This window comes from Rhinatrema bivittatum, chromosome 2, assembly GCF_901001135.1.
Source record: "Rhinatrema bivittatum chromosome 2, aRhiBiv1.1, whole genome shotgun sequence".
Classification (NCBI taxonomy): domain Eukaryota; kingdom Metazoa; phylum Chordata; class Amphibia; order Gymnophiona; family Rhinatrematidae; genus Rhinatrema; species Rhinatrema bivittatum.
In genome coordinates, this window is record NC_042616.1 from 441,304,467 (window position 1) to 441,316,771 (window position 12,305).

The window sequence follows — 12,305 nt, forward strand, 5'->3', positions numbered from 1 at the left end:
AGGGCCTATTTTCACAAGCATATTAAAAAAATAAAAACTAATGTTAGTTCGATGATTAAAGGGTATAAAGTCTTTAATGAATACTGCATTAAATTAGTTTTACCATAGCCGTTAATATAAGTAGGTTACAATAGGTAATCATGCTATTATCCTATCCTGGTAATTTGTCTATATTACAAGAGAAGGTAATGGACAGATGATCCCCTCTTTGTGACTAAAGGGCCCATGGTGGCATGAGTCCCTCTCCTGGATGGTGTGCAATACCCAAGAGCAGATAAAGAGGTGGGAGGACCTGGAGAGGGTCTAGGAGAGGTGGATGAAAGATCAACAGGGCTAAGATTCCCTTTGCTCTTGGGGTAAGATTCCTTTGCTGTTAAGGGGTGTTGTACTGAGGGGAGAATCATTAGGCTGCCATAGCAAGCCACAAGTGCCTTATCCATGTGGAGGGGACATCAGGCTTAGTGGGCCCTTTCTTCTTCCAGGGGGGAGTTGGGATTGGAATAGGTACATCAGCAGGTATAGTTAACTTTTACAGTATCCAAATTGTGTGGCTTAATGTGATTAGAGGTCTTCACCAGACAACTAATAAATAAATAAAAAATAAAATAAATTGATTTGTGATAAGCCATTTTAATATTAATATGTAGCTTTGCATGCATTTGCATGCGACTCAATAAAATGTGGTTGTATTTTGTTTTACTGGTAACTGAAATGTGTGTGTTTTAAAATGGCATCAACACTTATTAATGGTAACACACTTTAGATGCTAAAACTGTCATTTAACAGGTGTTACAGAATTAATACGCTATAGTCAATGGGCCCCAATGTTGTTTTTGAAGAAATAAACATTTTAAGGCATTTTTTCAAGGTGTAGAAGTCAAGGGTTAAAAAAATAAACCAAGAATGTCCCATGCAACTTTAAAATGAGAAAACTTTTTCAGCTAAATAAAATATCAAGATTAAATAATTACCTTAGGTATTGTATAACCTCGGAACTGGGTATCTCGCACCACTGAATGTATACCTCCCATTGGAAGTACATCAATGAATCGTTGGATTTCATGGATTACAGCATTAGTGTAATGCAACTTGCGTCTGTCCTCACTGGATGAACTATGGTTTCGCCCAACCACACTGTCAATCTCTTCATGAATTTTTTCTGTCAATTATTTTGTAAAGGAGTAAATAGCACACACATACATGTAATTATAATTCCAAAAAATATGTGTCACATTTGTCTAAATAAGTGTTCTTTCCTGTTGGCTTGTAAACAAATAAAGCAGTACATGTATGCATTGAACAGCCTGTACCGAAGTGCCACACATTTTTTGGAATTAAGAATTTAGTAAAATAACATATATATAGAATACAGAAATACAGTTCTCTGAGATCTACTTGATTACACTGTATATACCTTCCCCTATTTTATTTTAATAAACATAACACAATTCTCAGAAGTGTTGGTGCCTAATATTAAAGAATCAAATTAGTCTGATACTGCAATAATATAAATAAATGACTATAGTTACTTAAGCAGCTGGGACTGCTGGCAGGCTGCAACTAACTAACAGGGTCATTTATCAACTCCCATTATGGCGTTTTCACATGCATTAAATTGTTTTTGCATGGAAAAAATGCCTTAACACATGCAACAAGTAGCATAACGTATGGTGTGATGCAAATTTTTAAAACAGGAGGGATTGGGGAGGAGTCGGGGGTGGGATTTCCGCAAAAGTGGGCTGGCGTCGCGAAGCCATAACACACCATATCACACAATTTTAATGCCGAAAATAACTACACCTTTTTCAATTGTTTTAAGCTGTGTGATTTCATGTGTTATGCCCATAACACAATTTGCGATTTTTTTGCAAAGTCTGTTTTGGGTATTTTTAGGCTGGGGAGGGCTTGAGATGTGGGAGGATGGTGTGGGAAGGGCCTGAGAGAAGAGGGAGAGGGAGAAAGAGAGACTCTGTGCCTCTGGGAATGGCACCATAGTAAGCAGCAATTTATGCTAATATCTGAAGCCGTCTGCAGACTTATGCCGCTAACATCATCAGTTTGCGACTCCTGCAGGGCTTCAGGGGTCGAAGTTCCTCTGTCTGCCGGCGGTCGAACATCGGGGGGGGGGGGGGGGGCTGAGAGAAACCTCCATCCCAGGCAAAGCTGCCTCTCCTCCAGGCACATTTGCAGCGGGAAACGCCTCCCCAAGATTAACAGCTCCCTGAGATAGGAAGGTTGTTATCAGAGCTTGCTCTGAAAGTTGAGTGGGAATAGAGGGGAATACTCTCACCTTCCCTTTCTGTTTCGGCGGCATCTATAATGGAGGAAACACTTTCTAGCAGAAAGGTAAGAAGCTGCTCTGGTCCGTGTCTCAGTCAGGACGCCATCTTGCCCCCGTCTTCTGGGTATTTATTCTGTATTTGGTGAGGTTCTGTCTGTGTTCTGCATGTGTAACTGAGATGAGGTATTCTTGTAGTTTGTAGATTTTGTGTATGGATCTATAGCAGCCTGGCCTGTTATATTTTTCTAATAGGAAGTGTGCTGTTGTTCCAGAGCTTTCTGTAAGATTTGCAGTGCTACCTTTACATATGTAGGGTTGTTGCATGGGCATATGCATAAGAGATGGAGTGTGTCAGAATGAACCTATATGTGTGTGTGTGTTGGAGTCATTTTTTGTTACTTTGGCTGAGGATTTATATAGAGGATAGGCTGAATGGATTCAGAGTTTTTACCTAGACACGGGAGTTAGCGTGCACTAACCCCAAACCATAAATTTCCTGAAATTTCGGGGAATATTTGTTAGGGTTTTGGGGTCCCCGAACCATGCCAAATTAGACAATTTCATTGAAATTGCATAATTCTTCCTGAACGATAGTATATTTATATATATATATATATATATATATATATATATATGCTATGAGTCACATATATAGATAGATGTATATTTCTTCCTCTGTCTCACATAATACTGTTAATAGTTTCCTAAATGAATTCATCATGAAATCTTGACAGCAGATTTTTCAGTGCACTACTACCTGTGGTGGATTTCTTCTTGCCATACTCTCAATAATACAGTAAGGAAGAACAGACTATATTAACTTGCACAATTGTTTGAAACAATTACAAGCAGTTAACAATAGTAAGTTTAATATAAATTATCATTGCATTTAGCTTTTACCTTCTATTTCTGGGTGTTTTAAAAGAATCAAAAGTCCATATTTCAGAGTTGTGCTGGTGGTTTCTACTCCCCCAATGAAGATATCAAGGATTGTCATGAGCAAGTTCTTTACAAAAAATTCAGAGGAAGGATTTTCTTTTTCCTAAAAATAAAATACAATAAATGGAAGGACATGGAGAGCAAGTTAAACAGCCTGGCTTTCCCCCTAATTAGGAAATCTCTTCCTGAATGTATAGATAAATGAACAAATTTTGGCAAAGACTTGAATTTGAAGCTATAAAAGGCCAAGAGGAACAAAACACAACAGGCTACTGACTGTCCTTATACTAAACAAATATAATATCACAACATAAGGACACTAATTAGTGGTATTTAAATATTGCAGTTTTAACATACATATAATCAAATTTCTTTATTTTTTTAGTATTAGAATTTTATTACAAATACAATCTCCATGCATGATATTTAATCACAAATTTTAATTGTTTATAATAATTTTTAAACAATATTTTTTAAATCTTTGGACACCTATATCCCCCACCAATACCCCTATTGCACAATGATAAATGCCCCCATTCCCTAAAATTTAAATACATACATTCATCCATCCATATTCATTCTTATATTATCAATTAAAATACCATCCCACCATACTTTATTGCACCGTAACCCAACTTTTCAACATTTATTATTCCTTGATTCAGAACACGGGTTTTCAAAATACACTTAATTCCGATCCACAATCTTCACATATTTGATATTTTCATCTTTCATCTTTCACTTCTCAATTGATTTATGGATCCACCTCCCCAACAAGGGACCTTGTTTCGCAAATCAAGGCTTCTTCAGGGGTTATCTTTTACAATACCCTCTGGTATTTTCTTCCACTCTCAATTGGAAATAACAATGCCCCGCTGTCCCGAACCTTCAGACTCTTAAGGTGTCCAACACTTCCTACAATATATACAATAATTAATTACAACAAAATATACATAACCAAATATATATTAACTACACTTCCAGACTACTCACTCTCCACGGCATTTTTTTACATCCCCAACTCATCTCTTATATTCACTGGATATCTTCCAACAATCTCTCGAATAAACTACAACAAAATAATTGTTTAGTCATATATCCCAACTACATATATCTAATATACTCTCTTAAATATCAAGACCACCGGATGCGTATCATTCTCCTAAAAATAGCACACATCTACTATCATACTATATCAGCTATTTCAACAACCCACATCACACCCACCATTAACAATCCTTTCCTTCATCATATGGGTATTGACTCTCAAGACACCGACAGACGTGTTACCATACCGGAAGCTCACAGTCATTTCCGCCTTTTAAATATCCCTTATAATCCACGAAGGACACACCCCTCCATCTGTCACTCCATCTAATTTCCTTAACCACACCCACAATTTTACAACCAATCCACTCCTATCTCTTCCACACACACCCTTATTTCCTCAGACTCCACTTCATCCTATTGTAAAATAGGTACTCATATCACCAAATATTTTAGACATAATATGCCGCCCATTCAATTTCAGCATTAAGTCCCCATGGGTGTACAGTCGACCATTGAAAAATAAATGTCTGCTCAGTTCGCCAAAGCCATTTTATCACCTCCCCTCAATATCCACTTGCACATTGTGTTAACACACAAAATCTTAAATCTGCAATCTCATGATGAGCATTATCCCAATGCTCTACTAGGGGAGCACCTTCTTTATAAGTCCGAATATTACTGTTATGTTCTATGTGTTATGCTCAGGGTTGTGGATCCTTGGGCCGACAGGAGGATGGTATACCTTGGCGGAAGATCCACAGGTTCTCCCGTCGGGTGGCAAGGCAGAAACCGAAGATGTGACCAGTGGACCCTCGGCACTGTAGACAGGCGTGGCTGTGGAGGCGGACGACGAGTTGTGATGTCAGGGAGCAGAGGTGTGTCTTCACCGCTGGAGGTCCGCGGTCCCCCCGGGAGGAGCCCGTAAGAACCCAGACCGCTGGGACTTAGGTGGACCTTTGAGAGGTCAAGGAGCAACGTATGGTGCAAGGGCTGACTGGACCTTCACTCCTGGAAGCCCGTGGTCCCCCCGGGAGGAGCCTGTAGGGACCCGGGCCACTGGGACTTAGGTGGGCCCTTGGAGATGATGGTCCGAAGGAAGTCCAAGGTCGAGTCACTGCTACCAGTCTGAGGTCACACACCGAGGGATCACTACTTGCCAGATGAAGTCAATACCAGGAATCACCACTCGCCAGTCCGAAGTCAATACCAGGAATCACCGCTAGCCAATCTGAAGTCAATACCAGGAATCACCGCTAGCCAATCCGAAGCAAATATCAGGAATCAAGACATGCTGGAACAAGGAATCAAGACATTGGAACTCATCGAGGCAAGCAGACTCTAACAACTCTCACAGGAGACATTACCAAGTCAAGGAATGGTCAGAGGAAGTCTCCTTTTATACTTCCTCTGGCCCTGTGGATAGAAATCAGCTGCAGCCAATTAAAGGGATGAGGTCCCTTTAAATCTAGTGAAGAGGCGCAGCCTCGTGCCTAAGGATGGCGGCAGCCATCTTGGATCTGGGCCGCGGAGGAGAGCAGTGGTGACCGCAAGGGAGGAACAGGGACGGCTCTGGTCCTGGCGGCCAGCCCGAAGGCCCGCATCACCGCACGGGGGTGCCAAGCCCGGTGCAGGGCAGTCGGCCCTGACACCGTCGTGAGTCTGGTCGGGAGACGAGGTAGGGGGCCGTGCCTGCGGCTGTCTGCGGGCACGGAACACAATACTATGATCTGTTGTCGGATCATGCATTTGGTATAACCTATGTATATCAATTTGCAAGGACATACGATGGCATATACAACTTGCTCAGAAGAACAAGTGAAGCTACCCTTTGAAAATATGTAATTTGTTTTACCAGGATGGCAGAATTTATCACCTACCAATACATTTTCACACACTGAACACCCATGACACGTGGTTTGTCCCAAATCACTAACACACTGATCACTACATTTTTTGCCTCCACTTGGAGCTACTAAATATCTTAAATTATTGCCTTTAGTAAATGCAAAGTCAGGGGGTTCCCTACACCCTGAGATCAACTTAAGTAATCCCCAATATTTAAATATTATTTTTTTAATGAGTGATTCCTTAGAATAGTATAGTATGCTACAAACCAGTCTATCTAACTGAGTGATTTCACTCTTCATTAAAAGGTTATCCCTGTTGGCATATAACCCCCTCTTAAATGCCCATTTTATAGTCTTCTTGGGGTAACATCTGGCAATGAATTTCTTAGTAAGCAATTGTGCTTTCCCATTATATTCCTCTACTGAATGACAAAGGTGTCTATATCTCAGAAATTGATTAATGGGGATGGATTCTCTTAGTCTCCTGGGATGAAAACTATTAAAGTAGAGGACTGAATTCCTGTCAGTAGGTTTTACATATACTGTAGATAATAATCTTCCATTCTCCCAAAATATTTTCATATCGAAAAATGAGATGGCACACTTCTCAATTTGTAACGTGAATGTCAAATTATCATCCACCCGGTTAAGCCATCCTTTAAGGACCTCTAATGACTCCTCATCCCCAAGCCAAATCTAAAATAAATCATTGGTATATCATTTCCAAAATTTTACATACTGAAATAAAGGTGATGAATAAATATGCAACTCTTCTATTTTAAAAATTACTCGTGTTTAATCTCCTCCCAGATGAGACCAAAAAATCTACTCTCTGTGCCCAAAATTAATCTCACCCTGTTGTATATTTTATAAAACAACAATTTATTAAAGAATGATTTATTAAATATAATTTATTGTGGAATGGGGTAAGTTTTGTATATTTTGACGCATGCCTCCACAGCCTTGCTTCAATTATTGTATTATAATCATCAACTTACCACCCTCCCACTCGCTTTTTTTTTATTCAACTTTTTTGAAATTTTAAAAATATAATTATATGTGAGTCAATCTGTCCTCTTAACCATATCCCTAAGTTCACCAAAAAATGTCTCCATCAATTTTTGGGAATTTTTAATTCAATTTCCACTGTTGGTCCTTGCTTTTTTTGTAAAAGTCAAACAAATAATCTTTGCTCTTATTCCAATTCTGTATTGATGTTATTCACTCCTGTCTAATAATGTTTTTCCTTTATCTGTAATTACATTATATAACCCAAATGTTTCTTTGTTCATTGAAACTTTGTTTCTTCGTTAATTTGTCAGAAACAGTTAAATATTCACTAAATCTGAAGGCTTAAATCTTGTATAATTCTCAAATGAACCTTCACTGTCACTTGAAGGATTTGGTCTGATGTCACATGAACTTGACAGAGTAATATATGTTTTGTATTGCAAAATGGCGCCGGCCGTATGGCCATATTGCCGTATGGCCATTTTGCAATACGGCAATATGATTCGAGTGCAGGAGGTCACTCTCGGACCCCCGCTGGACTTTTGGCAAGTCTTGTGGGGGTCAGGAGGCCCCCCCAAGCTGGCCAAAAGTCCCTGGGGGTCCAGCGGGGGTCCAGGAGTGATCTCCTGCGCTCGTGACGTCGGGGGACAGGAACCAAAATGGCGCCATTTCTATTAACACACCCGTGGCCCGAGAGTGGAAGATCACACCAGGACCCCCCCACTGGACCCCAGGTAATTTAAGACATTTTGGGGGGTTCGGGAGGGTGGGGGATTTATTTTAAAGGATCGGGGTGGGTTTTAGGGTTGTTTTAGTGTGCCGGTTTTCCCGCCCTCCCCCTTCCCCTCCCCCTTCCCCCGATTTATGATTTTTGACGATAAATCGGGGGAATTCCTATTGTATATCACCTCTAACGATTTTTGACGATTTAAAATATATCAGACGATATTTTAAATCGTCAAAAAATGATTCACATCCCTATTTTTAACCCAAGAGAATTGTTTTCTATGGTTCACTAATTGACAAAAAATTCAACACAAATTGCTACAACTTTACCTGAAAATAAATGTAATGATCTAGCAATTTAAAAAAAAAATAAATTTCACAATCTCATTGTTGGTTACCGAATACCTCTGAGTAATCTATTACTCTTGCTCCCCGCAAAGTAACTACTGGTCAAGCTTTGACAGCATCTCTGCAATAGAAATTAAATCTATAATTAAAAAAATGAATCCTGCCTCACACCCACTGAATATAATTCCGGTAGTCACATTGAAATCTATCTCCTATTTAATTTCCATTCCTATTGCAAAAGTGATTAATCTTTCTCTGCAATAAGGTAATATTCCTATACCTTTAAAGAGCACAATAGTGAAACCGATGCTTAAAAAACAAAATTTAGATCCCAACAAATTTGAAAACTATAGACCTATCTCAAATCTCCCCTCCCATTCATATGCAAAATATTAGAAAACAAATCATACAAATTCAATTAATGGAACATCTTGAAAAAAAATATTCTTTATCCATCATAATTTGTATTTTGAAAACCTTTCAGTACAGAATCATTATTACTTGCTCACTCCTATACCATTCTCAGGGCTTTGATAATCAGCAGTCATACTTATTGGTACTTTTAGATGTATCTGGTACTTTTAACCACCACATATTACTAACCAGACTTGCAGAAATTGGTCTTATTGATATTACTTTAAATTTTTTTACATCTTACTTACAAAACCATTCTTTTCAATTTAAAACGAACTCAACATTATCTGAAAAAGTGCATTTAGATTCTGGTGTCCCTCAGTGTTCCTCATTACCAGCAACATTATTCAATATATATATGTTATCATTATGTCATCTGATGGCAGGTTTGGGGATCACACCTACAACTATGCTGATGATTTTACATTTCTAATTCCTATTAAAGACTCAATTGAAAACACTTTAAAAATGGTATCTATGTATATCTCCATTATAAAACAACTTCTAACACATATGAGATTACTTTTCAATACACAAAAATCAGAAATAATTTTATTGAACCAAAGATTAACAATTACTGACTTTCCAACTTTGAAAATTGATAACCTAGCAACAGAAATTCAATTGGTGTCACATTACCGTGACTTAAGTTTTATAATTGATAGCAATTTAAAATTAAAAAACCACATTACCATGAAAATAAGAGATGATTATTATAAACCCTTAACTCTTAAACGTTTAAAGCCTCTCTTAACACAAGATGATTTTTGGAACGTCCTTCAATCATTCATTTTTTCAAATACTGACTACTGCAATTCTTTACTACTTGGGCTTCTGAATAACATTTTATGTCCCCTCCAATTAATGCAGAACTCGGCTGTGACAGTCCTAACTGGAACTAGAAAATTTGAACATATAATACCTTTTATAATGTCCTTACATTGTCTATCAAATACATTTCATATAGACTTTAAAGTACTTTGCTTACTCCTTAAATATATTTATGAACATGGAAAAGAATGGTTAAATGCAGCAATACATTTTTATACTTCTCAGCAAAATTTATGCTCATCAGACAAAGGTCTTCTGAGGATTCCATCAATTTGAACTGCACATTTAAGTGAGGTGTGAAAAAGAGCATTTTGGATTGCAGGGCCCAAACTATGGAACATCATGTCACCTGAATTAGAATTATAGGCAAATTTTAATAGTTTCAAGAAGGATTTAAAAACATGGCTTTTCGCAAAGGCTTATCAGGATGCAGGAAAAATTAACTTTGAGGCAGTGGAGGATTTTTATTGTGGGTATTTTATTTCTTTATTTTTCTAATACTTTGAGTAATACTGTTTTATTTGCTTTTGAAATATTTTATTACCTTATATATTTTTATAGATTTAAATGTAATTAAGATTTTCTTTTATGATATTATATTTTATTTCTGTAAACCGTTGTGATGGACTACCAAATGACAGTATATAAACCTGCAAATAAATAAATAAATCAATCGATACAATTGCACAATCATGCAGTTAATTACTTAATTTTGCAGAGATTTTTAATGATGATCTAAACCGCTAAAACATGCACCCTAAAATGGCAAATAAATCATGCAAACTTTCATAAATGGAATAGATCACATTATTTGCCTTTTTATCTTTACCCATATTCCAATTTTAGTTTAACCATGATGTTTGGAAATGATAAAACTCTGACCCTGGTCTTCTACCCTGCTGTTCATTTAATACATGGTAAAATATAACCAACCTCATACACAGCAATTCAGCATTGAAAGTTATATTTCAAATAAAACAATACCTTCTCCATTCTGATTAAGAAGTAATCAGAAAAATCCCGAGGGTAGCTGGGATCCAATGTCTCATGATTCTGTTTCACTCTTTGTGAAATAAACTCTGTGAGTCCATGCATAAGTCTGAACATTTGGTTGTGAGGTCCAGGTAAGTAGCACATAATTTTTGGAATAATATCATAAACCTGTTCAAATTAAAACAAAAAACAACTTTTAATGGCCTCAAAACAAAACCTCTAAACTTTCAAATTGATGGACTTTCTTTTTGTTGTTGTTGTTGTAATTTCTTTATTAAGTTTCAAATAACAAACACGAAGATAACAATAAAAACAATATTACACAATGAAACCCAGAAACATATCTACACATAAGACCATATCTATTAGGGCACCTAATATAAAATAAATAAAATAAGAGAGAAAAAGGGGGTGGGTAAGGAGAAGAGAGCAAAGGAGTAGAGAGAAGAGAGGTAGAAGAGGAGGGAGGAAAAGAAAAAGAGAAGGGTAAGAAAAGAAGAAAAGGATCCTATTACTGCGGATACCAGTAGACCAAAGCAGCCAAATTGAAGATGAGACAAAAATTATGAAGCAACATAGTTTTCAAGAGGTTTCCACATCCTAGACCATTTGGCAAGTCAATTGGACTTGATCACCATAGGTTTTTCATATTTACTATATAAACATACAGGGGTAGATTTTCAAAGGTTTGCATGCATAAGATACGCGCGCAACCCTCGAAAACCTACCCTGCCTCCCCCTGCGTGCACCGAGCCTATATTGCATAGGCTGGGCAGTGCGTGCAAGCCCTGGGATACGCGTATGTTCCGGGGCTTGCAAAAAGGGGCGGGAAATGGGCGGTCCGGGGCGGTCCCGGAGGCGGGACGGGTTGGGGCCTGAGCCTCCAGGGTGCCTAGGATCATGGGCCGGCACGCATAAGTTACACCTGTTAGGAGGCAGGCATAACTTCTTCAACAAAGGTAAAGGGGGAGTTCTATGTAGGGCTGGGGCGCGGGTTAGGGAGGGGAAGGGAGGGGAAGGTGCGGGGGGGAGCGGAAGGAAAGTTCTCTCAGAGGCCGCTCTGATTTCTGAGCAGCCTCGGAGGGAACGGAGGCAGGCTGCGCAGCTTGGCACGCACAAGTTGCACAATTGTGCACCGCCTTGCGCGCGCCGACCCTGGATTTTATTTAATCCAGTGAAGAAGGTGACCATGAACTTTAGTCATAGGGTTATGCCAAAGGGGTGCAAATTGTGAGTTTCGCCAAGTGGGGGTACTAGAAGAACACAGCACATCAAAATCCCACAAGATTCTAGGTAAGGAGCACAATATACGGTTCAATGCTAATTTAGATATTAAAGTCATACATGGAAAACTATGTACAGGGATAGGGAAAATAAGGGAATTTTCTAGAACTTCCCACCTGGGCTGCTCTATTGGAAAGATCCCTGAGGCAAAGAGAAGGAATCCTTGTTGCAGTATAAATGCTTGATGGTAAGCATATAAATTCTGGAAAATTAACCCCCCCATGGGGCTTGGCACATTTCAATTTAGCCAAGGCAATACGAGGCACTTTATTTTCCCATAAAAATTTAGTTAGTATCCTATCCACTTGTAGATAGAACTTTCTAGGGAAAAAGATAGGAACCATGGATAAAAATGTAAGTAATTTTAGGTGCTAAAACCATTTTAATGGTCTCAAGCATCCCCACCAGATAAGGTGTAAAGGAGACCACTGAAGAGTGATACCCCTTAGTTGCTGTAGGATATAATTTTCACAGTGAAATAAGGTGTCTTGCAAATCCGTGAAAAACCAGATCCCCAAATATTTTAAACCTTTAGTGACCTTCTGGACTGGATGATATGACAAATCCAGTATGGAGGTTAG

At 38.5% G+C, this 12,305-nt stretch overlaps 1 protein-coding gene across 1 annotated transcript in view; it reads right to left on the bottom strand.

The window, feature by feature from the left end:
- LOC115084911 (cytochrome P450 2G1-like) overlaps window positions 1-12,305 on the bottom strand; it is a 94,262-nt gene that overhangs the window by 10,430 nt on the left and 71,527 nt on the right. The window contains exons 5-7 of the mRNA XM_029590324.1: window positions 10,432-10,608; window positions 3,182-3,323; window positions 972-1,159 (exon numbers count right to left, since the gene is read on the bottom strand). Coding sequence (XP_029446184.1) covers window positions 972-1,159; window positions 3,182-3,323; window positions 10,432-10,608 — 507 coding nt within the window. The remainder of the gene's footprint in view (window positions 1-971; window positions 1,160-3,181; window positions 3,324-10,431; window positions 10,609-12,305) is intronic.